Source organism: Myotis nattereri (genome assembly GCF_964212035.1).
Source record: "Myotis nattereri genome assembly, chromosome: 3".
NCBI lineage: Eukaryota > Metazoa > Chordata > Mammalia > Chiroptera > Vespertilionidae > Myotis > Myotis nattereri.
The window spans coordinates 32089047-32108032 of NC_138077.1; the positions used below are offsets into that span (position 1 = coordinate 32089047).

General features: G+C 42.4%; 1 protein-coding gene across 9 annotated transcripts in view; it reads right to left on the reverse strand.

Annotated features, from left to right (window-relative positions):
* TNIK (TRAF2 and NCK interacting kinase) overlaps positions 1–18986 on the reverse strand; it is a 344036-nt gene that overhangs the window by 246289 nt on the left and 78761 nt on the right. For all 9 annotated transcript variants that reach the window (XM_081085916.1, XM_081085915.1, XM_081085912.1 and 6 more), the window contains exon 2: positions 6716–6781. In XM_081085916.1, the coding sequence (XP_080942042.1) occupies positions 6716–6781 (66 nt within the window). The remainder of the gene's footprint in view (positions 1–6715; positions 6782–18986) is intronic.

Genomic DNA, 18986 nt, shown 5'->3' on the forward strand with positions numbered 1-18986 from the left:
GAAGTCTGTGCCAATAATCTTCACAGATTTCATTTTACAGTTTACCAATAGCCCCCAAATAATGGCAATCTCATAGTAGCTATCGATTGCTCAATTACTGGAGAATGGCTTATAATCACCAGGTCATTAAGGGTGTTATGAGAGCTAAAAACTACAAGTCACCGGGGTGTTGTGCATCACGTTATTTGGCAATTCACTGACTTGAAATGGAATGAAAGTATTTTGAACTGAAGCAATCTAAACACTTCAAATGAAAGGTGGGCAACCATGTGCCAAGCCAATAATAGATGCTAATTATAAAGGCTTAATATAATTAAATGAGTAAATGAGGTAAACAAAACCCCAGGATAAAGAGAAGAGGGGTAGGAATTGCTCCCTGAAGGCAAAGACACCAAAAGAGTTATTACACAACTTGCGAGGCAATACCTCAGCCCAGTGGCTCTCAAGTCTGGCTATACATTCGAAGCCCCTGGGAAGTTCTGGAATCAAGTTTACCAGCCTTCCACCAGACCAACTAAAACCAAAGTTCTGTAGAAGGGTCCAGATATGTACAGCTTTTCAAAATTACCTGCATGTCTTCTCCACCTAGAGGGCAGAGAACCACCAGTAGCAGCAAGAAGTCGTACACAGTACCCTGGGGCAAGTGTTGGTAGCGACTCTGGAGGTCTCACCACCAAGCAGAGAAAGCGCCCCCTTCATATGGCACCTGGCACAAAGTTCATGAAGGTGCTCCCTTGGGGCTCACATGTCAATCTCCGAATTCATGACGCCCAACAGATCATAGCATGAGGTGGCATGGTCTTGGGCCAAATCAGATGTAAAGGACACAGAGAGCTCTGAGCATGAAAAGCTCAGCATGCCTACACATTTGACTCTAGTTTTTAAATTTCTTTTAGTGTTGCTATACCACTGATCTAATTAGGAACAAAATAAATATATAACAAAAGAGTAAAGGATCTCCTACTTATTGAGGAGCAAGAGTAAAACTGTTACATATCATTCTGGTCAACTGCAATTAAAGTATTCTCTGAGACTAAATATAATCTATACTAATAAAAGGGCAATATGCTAATTAAATGGGATAGACCAGAAGTCTTCCAGACATCCTTCCAGACAAAGCCATGGCTGCGAGAGCCAACGCAAGCCGCCATGGCTGGGAGGGCCCATCACAGAGCCCCGGCCGGGTGGGCAGGGCCTCCCTCTGTGCAGCATTGATCACAGAGCCCTGGCGGGGTGGGCAGGGTGGGCAGGGCCTCCCTGTGGGTGGCAATCAATGGCGGAGGCCAGGCTAGGTGGGCAGGGCCTCCATCACAGAGCCTTGGCAGGGTGGGCAGGACCTCCCTGTGGACGGGGATCAATGGCAGAGCCCATGTTGGGTGGTCCCGGACTGAGAGAGGATGCAGGCTAGGCTAAGGGAACACCCCCATCCAGTGCACAAATTTTGTGCACCAAGCCTCTAGTAACTAAATAATCTTAAAGTCTCAGCTATAGTCAAATGAAACTATAACTAAGAACAGTGCTTTACATGTGCTATCCCACTTCAGAGACATTTCCTAAAATGTCTGTTTGATGTTGAAAATCACAGTTTCTGCACTCCTTGGCAGTTACCAAAAAAAAAAAAAAGTTTTTTTTTAATTGAATGAAACAAATACCCTCGACCGTATCATTAATTTATTTTAATAGATTAAATGTGTTACTATAAACAGTACAAAAATTATTTTTAAAGGCAATCAACATATGAGACCTGGCCCAAGAGCCTGGTTCACATGTGAACAGGAAAGGCAGCCCTGCAGCCCTGTCTTCCATGTTCCACATCCCTCATCCAAAGGAGCAGCAGGAGGTAGAGGCTGCCGCCATGGGGATGCACACTCAGCTCCAGCACAGGGACATAAGCCACCCTGATTTTCCATGTTCTGTGAAATAGTTCCCAGAGGCAGTAATCAGTGTTATTTAGGTAGGAAGAGGGGAGGGAAGAGTCCCACAGTTAAGTACATTGGGAAAATACTGGGTAAAACAAAGTAATACAAATGCTGTGTTCAAATGGAAGGGATGGTTAGTAACGCTATAAAACTTCTTTAAGTCACTATTGTTTTTTCACAGAGCTGGCCTTGGGGTTCCACTGAACACACTTTGGGAAAAGTGACTAACCAGCTAACAAGTGAGGCCAAGGTCAGGCAAAAGCAAAGCCAGCGGCATCTCCACTCAGTCCAATGACTCGCGTATGCCTGAAGATAAAAAAGCAGGAACCAGAAGGGGTGTAAGGAGGAATCTGTAGCTGGAGTCAGGCTACGCAGAGGGGAGTATCATTCACTGGCTAACACACAGCATGAGCATAAGGATGAAGACAAGAAAGAACAGCACAGGAATAGACTTCATTAGACCCTGCTGCACAGGACTCTGCCACCTACCCTGTAATGAATGATAATAGCAATAATCAAACCTTAAGAGTATAAAGCAGTTTAAATTTAACAAAATGCTTCCATAGTCCTTAATCCATTTCAATCTCAGTAGAACCTGGAAGGATTTATATATTAAAAAAAGGTATTTTTATTCTCATTCAACAAATAAGAAAAACAGAAGCTCTAACTGGCTAAGTGGCAAGCTCAAGGCTACAGCAAGTTAGAGGTAGAACCAAAACCATAAAGACAGGTCTTAGCCTCCTAAATAAGGCCACACGCCTTCCAGATCTCACAATACAGGCTTTCTATTTGGAACTTATACCACCTTAAAATGAAATAGTGTTGATTCTACCCTCCCCAAATTTGTAAAATGTATAATTATTTAAAAATCACTCACCCCGCTAAGATCTAATGTGCTACAAACCAATTCTTCTTATTTCCTCAAATGACCTACGTTCTCTTTACAAATTCTTGAGAAGTTGGCTTTTTTAACACTAAAGACCAACTATAATATCTAAATGGCAAGTGTATCATCAAATGCCATTTTAGCAGTATTGAGCATTAGATTTAATATAGATAAAGCAATTCTGAGCTTACGTAAATACCAAGAGCTCAAAGGTGCAAGGTGAAGCACAAAGGTAACTGGGTTCAGACTTCATCTTCTCTGAGCGCTTCTTTCAGATCCTATAATCTTCTACAAAAACGAGACCCTGGAGAAAACAGGTAAACCATGTTGCCACTGGCCTATGTGTTGGGAAGGAGAAAAGGTGACAGAATGCCTACTATGTGTCAGGCCCTGGCTGAGAGCTTCCACATACTAGTACAGTACACTTCAGTTTTCATAACCCTCCACCGTACTCTTACTAAGAGGAAAAGGTCCGGACTCAGAGTAAATTGGCTCTCTTCACACAACTAGAATGAAGCAGAACCAGATGGGCAATCCAGCTCAGCCCTGCTCCAGACTCCTTTTTATTACACTCCTCTCCGCTTATGCAAATGCTAACTTACAATCCAAGATGCACAACTGCCAAGGCCTCCAAGTTTTTTCCAAATAAATCCCCCTCCCACAATCCATTCAAGTTCCCACTCTGTCTGGGCAGCATGAATTGCCCCATATTCTACACCCCCACCGCCTCTGTTTGCACATCAATTTTAAGGGTTTTGCTATTTTGTCTTATCCTTAGAGAAGCAGTTCTCAACTGGGGGCAATTTTGCCCCACAGGAGCCATTTGGCAATGTCTGGACTTTGAGGTGTTAACTGGCATCTCGTAGGTAGAGGCCAGGGATGCTGCTAAACATTCTACAATGCACAGGACAGCAGCCACCACAAAGGGCTGGTGTGCTAAGGTTGAGAAACTGCCTTGCAGTGATAATATGGTTTAATAAATGCTTTCATTTCCTCCCCTAAAAAATCTCAAGGAATAACAGACAATACAGATGGAAACATTTAGCACACAGTAGGCACGCAGAGTACTAATTAGATAATCTGACTGCACACTTCTGCAAAGGAGGAACCACCTCAGTTGGCTCTGCATTCTTCCCACACAAAGCATAGAGTCCTTTTCATTGGCTCTAAACAAATGTGAAATAATGTATTCTCTATATTGGAAATTCTTGATTAAAAAACAATTGTCACTATTATCTAAGAAACACAACACTCTCCCATATTCATTCCTTAACAAATAAATGAATGGTATAATTCATGATTCATTAGAACAGACTATGAAAAGCTACATTGCATTCCAAGTATGTCATAGAATCGCCTCCATTTCAGGACTATTAATAAGCTTACAATTAAAAAGCTTTGTCCTATATTAACAGAAAGTTAACTAAGAGATCATAATATTCAGATTTAATGAAATCTAATACAGCAGTTTCAGATGCTTCTCTGTATACCAGGTCAGCTTTGACCATAACTGTTCTCAGATCTTGAGTTCAGTTATTCAGGAACAACCTTAAACTGTAATCACAGCACGTCAAATAAAACCACCAGAAGTCAAATCTCTGAATGAGTACGTCAAAACTGGTGGACATCACATCTCAGGTCAAGATCTTTATGTTTTTATACTTTTCTCAGCTTATGCCGGTTGGAATCAGCATGGATATCCTAAAGTAAATGATTACAAAAAGCGTTAAAATGAGTATTCATTCAAGCAGTCCTACAATGGAATAATCTACAGTCATTTTTACAGAGTTTCTGGAGTTGTGGCCCCAGGGCCCTGAACATCAGAATGAGCCCATACAATATTTAATTAGTGTGCAGATTCCTGGACCGTATCCAGCAGAACTGGATTAGTGGCTCAGGAAACCCAGGTGTCTCTGTTCATGAGCGAGTGCCACCTAGTATCATCTGGGTTGTCTAAAAACTGGATCCTTAACTGGGTAGGGAGTTATTTCTAACTACATTCTCACTTGACTAATGTACAGAAGAGCTGTGATGCCACAAAACAATACCTAGGGTTAGAGGCAAAGACCAAGTCTCCTGTCGCAAAGTCCAATGTGTTCACCAGGACCATTCTTTGCCGTCTCCCCTCAGCTTGAGAGATGCTCAAGTTTTGTATCAACCACTAAGAGAATGGCACCCTTTAGAAGAATAAGGTTAACAATACGGTTGGTAAAAATCATTCTTCTCTAAAAAGATCTGAGACTGCTTGCCATTTGTTTCCTCTTTGTTTTCAGGTACAGATATTAGGGATAATTCTGGATTTCCCAAACCTTCTCATCCCAAATTGACCCTCTTTATTATCTTCTCTTGCAAGAGTATACAGTCTACCCCTTGGATGTGTGGACAAAGCTGTGGATCATCCCACAAATGTGTATTCTGTAGGTGGGAAGCACAATACAATGGAATTGCTCTAAGAAATGGCACCATGAAACCAACAGCATGCTACAGAGTTGCTCCTCCATACTGATAGCAAATCAGAAGTAATTTTATGCCTAAATCAGAGCTTAATTTCTTAGTTCACTTTAATTCACAAGTTCAATCCAATTTCCCAAAATGCAATAATACAATCTTCCAACCTAATTATCATCACTGAAAGTATTTAAAAGCATTTGCTGAGACACATTTCTTTCTTGTGTCAGACAGAATCAACGTCAAGCGAACATCTTGGGTAGACTACATTCTGTCTCACTGCAGAGGGTTGACATTTTAAGAAATAATGATTTCTTGCAAGAGAAAAATTTTCCCTTGGAGTGAACACCAAAGGGTACTACCTCCCAGTAAATAAAGGTTGAAATGTGATTCTGTTTACAATTGTATTTTAAAAACCAGATTCTCAAAATTACTATATACATGTACATACATACATATACAAAATATGTTTAGATATTTCTATGTATACTGGTACTTGACATTCTATATGATTAGAAATCTTATTATCCGGGTGACTTCTACAAGAATTTGAATCAGCTAAGTGAAGTTTAGGCCTCAGGGAATTTTTAAAAATAAAACAAGTGATAATTAGTAATGGAAATGCCATCCCATATCACTAACACTCAGGAAAATGATGGATATTTCCCTAGAAACAATCATAAGGAAACAGTTGGTTTATTTTGAAGGCAGTTATTTCAATAGCTTATTCACTAAAACCCCCTGAGTTTTAGTCTAAAAACAGTTCATTTCCATTTCCTTTTGATAATCAGAAAGGGAATCAACCCACATTTTAAACAACAATTTTTTAGATCACTTACTGGGGAACAGTAAAATGCTTTTAAAAGCATTTTGGGGGAGAATTTGTAAGCAGAAATTAGTAAAAGGGCAAAACGGGCTCCTTATTCCTCAGCTCAATCTCAACTCAACCTTAACTTTTAATTATTTCGGATCTTGTAAAAAGTCATTGCTGCATTAGGTCTTTGCTTTGTGAGGTAGCCAGTTTTCTCCTAACTCTGTTCACCAAACTCATTTAACTCATGCTCTAGGGCCTAGGCCAATAACAAATCTACTTTTCCAGCTCTGATACTTTAATAGCTTAAGTTTCTAAAGTAAATGGCATCCTTTGCTCATTTGAAAGCCAGACTAGCAATGATTAAAGTAAAGGAAACTAACCACCTGAAGAACTTCAAATATGCAGACATGTGTCAGCTATAAACATTGTAATACATAATGACTGGAAAGGCCCGAATACCAGAATCCAGTTTAGGCGATGGGACTGCACACATATTTAAAATGGTGGAGAGTCAACTATCAAGTACAGTATATTATTTCATTTTCAGTCTGTTATGAGGCATATATGAGCAAGAATCGATAGCACTGCAAGTCAGCATTCATGAACCCAAACAACACATACGCCATGTTCAAACTCAACTGAACTTACCTTATAAACTTGTCCATATGTTCCATTTCCAACAAGTTCCACCAATTCAAAGATCCCTGCAGGATCCTGAAAGAAAATAAACAAATCATAAAAATTCAAACAATATTCTAGGCATTGTCTTAATTAAAAGCAAATACTTATTTAACATACACAAATAAATAACAACTTTAGCTTTGGGGCTCTCATGTGTTAATATTGAATACTATTAAACTTTAATTCAGTTGCAGCTATGAAATTAGTCAAAATCCATTTTGTTTCTATTTTACATTTCTGTGAGATGTGTTAAAATCAGATAAAAAAGAGACATGACTTCCACTGAAACAATAAAACAACAACTTACATTTCTCACTGTCAAATGGAAATACACTTGCAGATACATCAAGGCACAATTTACAATAGGTAAGTTCTGGAAACAGCCCAAGTGCCCATCGATAGACGAGTGGATAAAAATGCTGTGGTACATTTACACCATGGAATACTATGCAGCAGTAAAAATGAAGGATCTCTTACCCTTTGAGACAGCATGGAATGACCTGGAGAGTACTATGCTAAGCTAAATAAGCTAGTTAGAGAAAGACAAGTATCACATGATCTCACTCATATGTGTAATCTAATGAACAAGATAAACCGATGAGCAAAATAGATTCAGAGGCATAGAAGCATAGAACAGACTGGGGAACCTCAGAGGTAAGGTGGGTGGGTGGGTGGGTGGGAAGAGATCAAGGAACTTGCATGCATATATGCATAACCCATGGACACAGACAATAGGGTGATGAAGGCCTTGGACAGGCAATGGGGGCAGGCTAGAAGGGGTTAATGGGGCAAAAAGGGGGCGCATGTAATACTTTCAATAATAAAGGTTTAATTTAAAGAAAAAAGATAAAATTTTCTTGGGGTTCTAATTTTTGAGATCTTCCTCTTTGAAAATTCTGTACTACTTGTGTTGAACGCTAGCAATCAAAAAAGTGGTACTCTTCTTACCTAGGTAGTCACCATGGAAGCAACACCCCTGCCCCCCTCAGTAGTGTTGGATTCATCTCCCCTCTCTACGATGCCACCTCTGCAAAATACCCTTTTGCAGGTGGCTTCCAGCTCCTGCAGTATCTGAGGAATACCTGCAGGCGTTAGAATGCAAACTGAATCGGAGAATTAAGCAGGTTCTTACCACCAAATATGTCTGCCTATCCTCAGTGTCAGCTAAATGTTAGAATGCTCAACAAATGTTGAACAACTGCAGCTATTCTTATGGAATCACTATCCCAAAAAGTTGAAAAGAAAAATCAAAGGCTATAAAATTCAACTCAGAGGCAGAAATTGACGTTGACCTCTACCGATTCCTAACTGGACAGAAATTGTTTCTGGAAAAGCTTAATTCAAGAATGACAAACTTAAACATCCACAGGGGCCAGAAAAATGCCATAAGAGTGAAGTAGGGTCTCCGAGGCCTGTGGCAAACTGAAGAAGTCAGGTCTCCTTTGGGTGGGTTTGGGGGGATAAATTGTTTGTAGTTGGAACAATTATACTGTAAACCTATGAACACAGTATTGCCAGGTCTAAAGATTTTTTAAGAAAAACGTTTGTTTAATCTGAGATTGCCTCTTTTTTATTGATTTTTATTGTTCAGCGTATTACATATATCCCCCCATTGCCCCCTTCACCCAGTTCCCACCCTACCCCAGAACTTCACCTAATTTTTAAATGTTAGGCAACAACTCACTTAAAAAACAAAACAAAAAAACTCTGAAGGACAAATAAAAGACTACCACCTCTGGCCTAAAAGCATGACTTTAGCTAGTCAACACTTTTGCTATGAGAACGCTGCCACATATTACTACGGTCACTGAGACAGAAGGGGGGAGCCTCAGCTGTGGCTTCAGGCAGATCAGGGTTGAACACCAGCTTTGCTGTAACTCGCTGTGACCCTAGGACACCCTGGAGAGCAATTTAGTCTGTGAGCAGATAAAACAGGATGGCATCTACCTAGCAGAGCTCTGGTGAAGAGCAAGTGAGGGTCCAGCACCACGCCTTGAACATAGTCAGCCATCAACTAATATCCAATAATAACATTTAAGATGAGGAATTTCACACCATTACTAGCACAGAAATGGAGAAGGGCTGCTACTCGTGAGGAAGGAAACAGACGAGTTGAATGTGACAAATGACAATTCTTCTTTAAAGTTACAGTCTATAGTAAATCAGGCCCAAGAAAAGCCCTTTGCACTGTGCCTTCAAAGAGTCCACATAGAAAATAAATACAAAACAAGCAAATCAAACAAACAAAAAAACCCAACAGTTGAAGCACTTAGTCGCTGAGAAAATAGAATTAGCGTTATCCATTATTATAAAGCCAGAAGGGCAAGAAACCACACTGCAGACTCGTGTCCCGACAGATCAAACCGTCCAGAAGTTCCAGCTAAACCCCATCTGGTCAGGGAGGTGTGGACACCTTTCCAGATGGAACCAGGGAACAGGAGGACACCATAAAGGCCAAGAGCTCTGTCTACCGAGACCCCATCACTAAAAGACATGGTCAGGGCCACCTGTGAGGCCTCAGGATAGGAAAGAAAAATTGTTTGTTCAACTACTAGGCAGCAGGTTTTATTGAAAATGAATTAGAAACGAATGAGGAAAAGGAAAAAAGAAGCCCGCAAATGGTGGCAGCTGCTGTTTGCTTCTAAGCTGTGCTTCCCAGTAGTTTGTTTGCTCAGTGCTGTTTCTGCAACAAATTTCAAGGGAGGTTCTACATTTGCTTGAAATATCTCAATTGTGTTTTCAACATTCATTTTTCTTACTAAAAAAAAAATGAACGGAAGAGAGGGAGAGAGAGAGAGAGAGAGAGAGAGAGAGAGAGAGAGAGAGAGAGAGAGAGAGGCAGGCATTGCAGGACGATGACTACTAGCTGCCTTAAGGAGTGTGGGAAGAGTAAGAGGGCTGTGGAGCATAGGGCGGGAAGAGCAACAGGGTGCAGAGCTGGGACCAGATTCTACACCCAGGGGTCATCCCACCTCACGTATCCCTCCTCAGGGCTGGGGTTTCATGGGTAGGTCTCTGGAGGAGCTGAGCAGCTGACTTCTCGGCTCTTTCCTTTCTTGAATACTAGTCTATACTGAGCATATGGCCCAGTTAATCGGAGCCAAGGAGGCTCAATGCTGACTTTCGTTCCAGCTACTGGGAGAGAGGCTTCCTCCACTGGACATGTCCAAGGGGATCAGAAGCAAAGATCAGAGGGACTGCAGACTTAGATTGGCGTCCCCTCTTGGGTAAGCAACCAAACTGAAAACAATCATCAGCTTAGGCTGGTTCCCCAGGAGGTAGACTCTGAAAATCACTGAGATTCACCTGGAGGGAGGCTGTTGGTGTGTGCACAGTGGGGGAGTGAAGGGAGAAGGACTTGACTGAGCAGATGGAGGGTTCAACTGGGACACACAGGAGCTGTGAATCTGGGATGACTCTTCAAAACTATCCTACCTTGAGGCAGGGGAGCCTTTGTACCCCACCTCCATTGACTCATCATTGTAGGCTGTCCTCCATCCCCATCTCAGAGGTTATAATATTGGGGGAAGCAACATGCTTCAGGTGAGGACAATTCCCAGATGAGAACCATCCCTACCTGCCTATGCTCCCAGCAGGTGGACAATGAGGGCCCCAGTTGTGGAGAGGGCATCTGGGTGACATATGGCAGCATCCACTATAAGCATTATGGTTAGAAATGACTAACAGTTTGGAACTAGAAGAGAATCTATAAGCATCTATGTTTACAGTGTGCTGACAGTAATAAGGCAAAGTGGCATAATTAGAGTCATGGTATTTGCAAGGAAGGGGCTCTCGGAGACCCTAGAAAACAGAAGGCAGAGGTATTGTTCAGGGACACTTGAACTTAGCACTGACCATGAGCTTCCCTCTACCCCCAATCTAAGTACCAGGAGAACTAGATGTTTGCGAATATTCCCTTACACAAATGCATGTAGTTTTTGGTTATGTTCTTGAGGAGTAGTGATAGAACTCGAACATGGTAAGCATTCAGCTGTTTTCTCCACTCTTACAGGACTCTAAATGCACAGTTGACCCTTAAAGAGGTTGGAACTGTATGGGTCCACTTACATGCATATTTTTTTCAATAAATACTCTAAATGTATTTTCTTTTCCTTATGATTTCCTTAACATTTTGTTTTCTCTAGCTTACTTTACTGTAAGAATACGGTATATTGTACATATAACATACAGAATACATGTTAATCAATTGTGTATGTTATCAGTAAGGCTTCCAGTCAAAGGTAGGCTACTAGTAGTTAAGTTTTGGAAGAGTCAAAAAATATACATGGATTTTCACTTGCATGGGGGATCAGGTCCCAAGCCCCCGTGCTATTCAAGACTCATCTGTAATTTCTCCCAATGGTCACCAATGACTTCAATCTCCTATTTTTAGTGTTTGGTTTTTTGTTTGTTTGTTTGTTTGTTTTTATCAGTCCTGTCCTAGTTGTCGCTTTTGAGGCATTTATACTGCAGAGGACCACACTCTTGTTGAAAACATATCCCCTCCTTTGTCTTCTAATATACCACTCAGTCTCTCTCAGAGATTCTGTTTCTTCTGCCCATACCTTAAAGGTAGGTTGACCCCAAGGTTCTATCCTCACGTTGTTCATGTCCTAATGATTTTATCTCCAAACTAGAGGCCCAGTGCACGGGATTCGTGCACTGATGGGGGGCATGGCCTGTGGGGATCGGCCCACTATGGGAGCGCAGCTCATCCCAGTCTGCCGAGCAGCTGTGGACCGCCCTCTGAGTGGCTGCTCCCTGGTCCAGCATCTTCCATGGAGCTGGAGCACTCACCTCTCCAGGGGGCCCGGTTGTGGCCGAGCCCAGGGACAATAGCATTGAGAGGTGGTGGAGTAGGCCTCAGTCCTGCGACACCTACAAACCTGCCTCCCAGCCTCCGAGGTCAGCTCTGTGAGCCTGGTGGTGGCATTGCGTGGCCTGTGGGCATCTGGAGGAGGCAGCAGGGAGCAAGGAGGAGGAGCCTGGGGCGAGGAGGCGAAGATCGCAGCCGGGTTCCTGCCCGTTGGCCTGGGGGTTTGCAGCGGGAGCAGCCGCTCATCATGGTCAGCTGAGCAGCACTCCCACTGTGGTAGCACACTGACCACCAGGGGGCAGCTCCTGCATTGAGCGTCTTCCCCCTGGTGGTCAGTGAGCGTCATAGTGACTGGTCAACCAGTCGTTCTGGTTGAGCCACTGTTTGGTCCCTGGGCTTTTGTTATATAGGATACCCACCGTATCCATCTACTCCACTCCATTCACATGAGCAGGCCTCACCATCTCTTGCTGGAACTATTTACTTTCACTCAATTCTTCCCTCCCTTCACTCTATCCTTCAAGCCAGTCTTTCTAAAGTAAACATTTCTAAATGTTTTAAAATTTAAAACATTTAAATTTAAAACATTTAAACAACACGCCATGCTTTAAAATTCTAAATGATGTGTTCCAAATTGAAACAAAGATCCTTTCATTCTTGGGCCCACCTTTCGTTCTCAGCCTTGTGTTCCATCTTTTTGTCCTATAATCAACCACCTCATTCCACCTGCCATTTCCCTCACACACCACACTCGCTCGTGTCGCGGTGTGTCTGTTCATACTGTCTGCCAAGATTATGCCATTCTCTAACAGGCAAACCCATCCTGGAAAGCCCAGATTGCCACCTCCTCTGGGAAGCCTTTCTCAGGTTAGTGCCACCGCCTCTCTGCACTCAAAGCATTTGTGCATAAGCTCTATGATAACTGCTTTCGCATAGTACTACACCCTCTTCCATTTCTCTCCTCTGACGAATTACAAATGCCCCAAGAGCAGGACTGTACGTATTTATCTTAGTATTTCCCAGCACTTAGCACAGTGTCCTGCACGTAACTGCTAGCAATAGCAATTTACTGAATAAGGTTGATGTCTCACTCCCAATTCTCTACAACATGTGTAGAAAAAGTCACAAAAAATGGGATCAGATGTGGAGCCAAAGGTCTAGCAAACCTAGGTCATTTCTTCTTCATTCTAGTCAAGCCTTCCTAGCCACTGTCACCTTGATCCCCCTTACCTCACTCTCCACTGCACAAAACTGTCCCATGCAAAGCTCCTACCGTTTCCCACTCTGAGGAAAAGTCATAAAGCCCATTGGCACAAGCTGTGCCACATGTGCATTGAGAAGATGGGCTGTCAGGATACGGCCCTGTGCAATGCAACACGGAGAAGATGCTGTTCTTAATGATCATGTTACAAAGACAGGAAAGCTAAGAGACAAGATTCAGCTTAATTCTCCCTCTCGTGTTTGCTTAGCCGCTCCTAAAGCCAGGATGGGCAGCAGGAACGAAGTTTACATACACCAAGAAGAAAAGAGCAAATCATTGACATTTACCAAAGTCAGGAATCCCTATTGGCTACACATGCCTTTATTCAGATCATAACCTTTGCTGGGAGGCTGAAAAGAAAATTTAATTCTAAGGTAGAGTAGTTTACATTATTTCATAATGAAATGTAACTACAACATCTCAAAAGGTGAGCTGTTCCATAAAATAAATGTAACTTCCTAACAAGTACCGATAAAGGCAAATTTAGTTAGTTATCGTCATAAAAATTACAATGATAGCTAACATCTCATGAGCATTTATGTACCAGGCACTATTCTAAGCATTTTCCATAATTAGGTCATTTCATTACCACAGCTCTATCAAGTGGATACTACTGTTGTCTTTGTTTTACAGATAAGGAAACTGAGGCACAGAGAGATTAAGCATTTGGTTCAAGTCACACCACAGATGAGTAGATGAGCCAGAACTTGTACCAAACCCTGGGCACTTAACCACTCAGTGCAGCTTCATGGAATCCACATTCTCAACCCTTGACTTATCATTTGCTGGCTCTCTAGCCTTGGGCAAGTTTCGTATCTGCTCTGAGTCACAGTTTCTTCATCTCTAAAATGGGGACAATATTACCTTCCTCACAGGCTACTTTGAGGAGTGTGGAAGTGTCTGGACTAGCTCAGGGCCTGATACACAACAGGTTGTCCATAAATATTGATCCCCTTCTTTCCTTCTTTTTTACTTTGAAAAAGAGTTCATTTAATATACAAAAAACAAAAACAAAAAAAACCTTACCACAGAAAATTCAGTCTGTATTTCATATATCTTCAACTAATAAAACCAGTAAAAGGAAACCTATTGTTTTTTAATGAACATCAATACGTACTTAGCAAACTGGGTCAGATATTTATGTGCATACAGGCGTCTCTTTAGAAATAAGTGAGACTATTGGGAAGACACGTTAACTTTTTGGGGCTCCTGGGATGTTACAATAAATTTTTCTCTTCTGTCACTTGAAATTCAAGAATTCAGACAACAGTGGCAAACTTAAGCCTGACTTCACAGCTGGGTGGAGAGATTTAAGATCTGAGTTATGCTTTAATTCTGCCAGGTCCCCCGAATGATACTGGATTTATCATGACACTAAATAACATCTCTAGACTAAATTACAAACCAGGATGACTATTCCTTAGCCTCATAAAAGATGGCACATATTCCTCCCAAATGAAAATGAAATTAAGAGAGAGACATTGGGAGGGATCATGAGCAATGGCTTAAAGAGACTTCTAAACCCTGTTTTCCCCAGATTCCTCTTAAAGACATAGCCATTCCATGGCAGACCTTCCATTTGATTCACCCGTCCTCGAGCAGGGTGAAACAGACCCTGCTGAACATGGATGGCGGATCCGGCTCCCAGAATGACTGCCTACCCCCGGATTCCCTACTGACATCTGCCAGGCGACTGTGCTTACTCTACACTCAGGGGCCTTAAAAAGACCAAAACGTTATTTCTCTTAGAACCATATTTAGCAGCTGTTTTGTTCAGTTTCAGCCTAGCTGACAAGTATATGCTTACAAAAGCGAAACAGAATAAAGAAAACAGGAAAAGGAGAACTCTCCACATTTATCTTGAGCCTTCAGGCTTTTCAACACCACGTTCTTCCCAAGTAAGTGCAGCGCTAGGACAATTGTGCTGACGCAACACCCCCTTTCTCGTCCACGCTGCACTCACAGCCAAACAAGGTCCCTCAAAGCTCATTTCATACCCACCTTCCCTCCTCCTAATGTAGCAGGGGCCTGAGGAGTCATAGGTCTTTCTTGCCTTCCACAATGGGGTTTATTGTGGAAGCTCTACCCACATCTCCCACCCACCTACTGTCTGAGGTAGAAGCAGAAGGTACTTCCAACCTGGTGAAGAAAAGATACCAGTGTGTGAGCAAATAACTGCACGTATGCAACTCACTAAATTACAATGACAAGCAGGAGAAGTATAAGGTGCTCCAAGAATATCTACCTGGGATATTTAGAATACAGTCTAGATTTATCTTTGTTAACATACTGTCCAAGCTATGCACACCAAATGGAACAAATGATTTAAGTGAAAAAAAAATTGTGTGTTTGTGTGCACGTGTGCGTGTACTGCGTTTTCTCACTTAATCATCTGTAAAGCACGAAAAAAGTTAGGGTCCCAGGTTCGATTCTGGTCAAGGGCATGTACCTTGATTGCAAGCTCCTCCCTAGCCTGGGACCCTAATTGGGGCACTTGCAGGAGGCAACCAATTGATGTGTTTCTCTCACATCAATGTTGCACTCTATCTTTCCCTCTCACTTCCACTCTTCCTAAAAATCAATGGAAAAATATCCTCGGGTGAGGATTAACAACAACAACAAAAGTTAGAGTTCCTGTCTAGATTCTACTCCTGGCCTGTGTCATTTAAACTATCCTGTTTGGTTGCACCATCTGCAAAGTGGGATCACCTGCTTGGCCTGCCTTTTTCACAAGGTTGTATCCTGCATGTGAATGTGCTGGGTACCTCCCCCACCCCCCAGCTCCATGTGTCCAGCCTTGTCCCTTGGGAAAGGTGGTCTTGAGTGCAGGATGCCATCTGCCTCGTACAGCTGAGCCTGGCTAGATGGTGCTGGCATCCCTTTACCAACCCTAGCTCTTAGCGACATCAGGATGTGATCCTTGCCAAACCTCAAGGCACACCAGCCTCGATGCTGGTAGCTTCTTCCAGCCCTAGGGCCAGGAAGGCTGCAGCCTCCCCACCCCCTGTTCAGTTTAAAGTTCCATCTGCTACTGAACAGCCATCAGTAGTGAAAGAGCTTCCCACGCCCCCTGCCGCTGCTCACCTACTCACTCGGGACTCTGCGGCTCTAGCCTGTCCTCAAAAAATAGTCTTTAGCAGCAGATCTGAAACCTAGCGCCGCAGATGAGCCGCTACAAACCTTAAACTACCCTGATCATTATCACTGTGTCTGGGATAGACAATGGCCTAAATGCTTCATATACATTTTCATATTTAATCCTCAGAGCAATCATGAGAAGTAGATATTACTAACCCCCATTTCCACATGATGAAACAAAAGCTTCAAGGAATTAAATAACTTGCCCAAGGTTAAACAGTATGTAATAGAAACAGCAGCCAAGACTAGATAATAAAATAAGGATAAAAATACCTTGCTCAAGGATTGTGTTGAGGATCCAAAACAGCATATGTATAGCACTCAGCACCAGTGTATGGCAGTGCTTCACAAGTAACACTACTGCTATTATTGCTATTGCTGCTGGTATTAATAAAAGTTCCCCTAGGTGACAACACTGGTCAACAGTGCAGCCAGGATTTAAATCCAGATTGTTTTATTTCAAGTCCATCATTACTCACTGCTCTATAAATGGCCAAAGCTAAAATTAACTTGGAGTTATGGGGCTGGTGAAGGCCTTGTGGTTTAACAATGGAGACAGAGCAGAACCAGTGGCCTCCGACCAGGCAGACACAACCAGCCAAGTGGCTGGGAACACAGGAGTCAAATGAGCCATGGATGCTCAGTGCCTGCCCATCAGAGCCTGGAGTCCAGCCAAGTGGGGCTTTAAATTTCTATCCAAAGCTGTAGTTTCTTTTTATGCCTCCTGTGCCATCAGCTAGGATGAACGGTGGTGATTACTGAAGTTAACCATTTAATTGACAGTGAGAGAAGTACACCATAGCAGTTAAGACCACAGACTCCACAGCCAAAAAGCCTGACTCTGATCCCAGCTTCACCATTTACTAGCTATGTGACCTTTACCATTCTGTCTCCATGTCCTCACCTGTAAAATAGGGTAATGGTAGTACCTACTACATAGGATTATTCGACAAAATAATTAATACATATAAAACATTCAAAGCAATGCCTGGCATATTGTAAGTGCGCAAAAGTATCTGCTAATGACCCTTTATTCTAGAATGCAAACTCCAAGAAGGAATGACTTCTATTGGCTTTGTTTGCTGCAGTATCCCCAATACTCAAATTACTGACGGGGACATTATAGACATGCATTGAATACTTTCTGGATGAATCAAGTCCCCGTATCACCAGTTCTCCCGCTGATGGCCAAAATGTAGCAAGGTCTCTGAAGTGTGGAGCAGGCAGGGATATCTAAGATCTTATCATTAAAACTCCTCTCCTCATGTTACACAAGAGCAAAGTGAGGCCCAGGTAGGTGCTATAAAATCACAAATTTTTCTAACAAGAGTGTTTAGGACACTTGGCCAAGTTCTCACCTAGTTAGTGCCAGGGTTAGGTCAAGACCCCAAGCCCTTTGACTTTTAATTTTCCCCTCTGTTCAGTAAACTCATTCAATAAAACAAAGAAATCACCATTATCTTTAAAAACAGTGGGCCTGGAAGGGAAGGAAGTAGGGACAGTGGAGAGGGTGGAGAGGAAAGGTAAGCACTTGTGTTGAGTCCTAACTTCCACATATTTGGGTTAAAAAGTGAATTAATTCACGCCCAGAACTGATGTAATGAGGTTTATAACTTATCTCCAATTTGATGTCAATGTGATAGTCGACCGGATTGTTGATGTCAATGAGATAGCTGACATGTACCTATCTGCAAAGGAGATAAATGGAATTTTTCAAAATATATTTCCTCAGTTCAAAGACTTGGCATATTCATACTCATATTTATCACAGCTCCAAACTATTTCCTTATAGGAGAAAACAAAGAAGTCGATATAAATTGACTATTGTTCACTGGCATACCTGGGGCATATATAATTAGGAACATCCAATTAAAATTACAATCCAAGAAGGAGTTATAACATTAATTAGAATATTTTTTCTGATTTTGGTACACAGGTACATTAATTCTTTGTCAGCTGTTGGGATTCAAGGGCCAGCCCTTCTCATGCTCTCTGACCTGGTGTTCCCGAGCCATGCCCACAAGCTGCCTGTGGACATGTGGATGCACAAAGCTCACTGCTCTGTTCAGAGATTATTTTCCAAGCACACCCCCAGTTGAGAAAAAGCACTCTTAACTCCATAAAGCAGAATGAGACTATTCTCCAGGATACTAAGACACAAGGCAGATTTTGGACAAGGATTGGGATCTCCACCTTCCAGAACGTTTCTCAACTCTCCCACAGTCTGTTCAAGCTCAAACATGGCAAGTTGCTCTGAAGGTCAATAGGCTCCCTTCCCTCCCACCATCAGGATGTTGCAGAGATTATATAGCTATTTGGGGAAATGTAACAGTTTACAGAGATATGCAAACAGGGGATCTCTCTGGACCTGTCAGGACAGGGTAACTTACCAGTATTTCCAGCAACACAAGGTCGAAATGATGGGAACCAGACTAGCAAAGATGTTGGCGTTTTGCCTTTTCAAAGATGCTTAGATGAAGAAAAAAGATAGCAGTTGTAGCAGATGGACTTTAAAGACAAGAACTGATTACTTAAATAATTAAATAAGAAGGACTAGGACACCATCCAAGGTTTTATTTTAGAAAGAACAGCCTTAACCTTTCCCCCAGAGGAACTCATTTACCACCTGCTTACAACAGACCAACAACATTATATTTGCTTGAAAGCTTTTCAGCATTTCTCCCCACACCTATAAGCAACCATGTAGTTGACAAAAGGCCCTCTCTATGGGGTGAGGAGGTTAATGTTGGTTGGTTGGTTAGGTCCCCTAGTCCTCTCTCAGTTCCAGAGAGGGGCAGGATGGCCAAGAGCCCCCCCAACAGCTACCTGGGGCAGAGGCTTGTCATCTGGCAGATGGTGGTAGAAGCCCAGCCCAGTCCATCACTTGGTGTCACCACTAATGGTACAGATGGCTGGTTAATACCAACTCATACAGACTGTTTATAACAGGAATTCTTTGGCATCTGATTCATCTCTTTTCTTCAACGCTTTTGTCCCTATGGCTAGGCTAGCATGGATGTTTA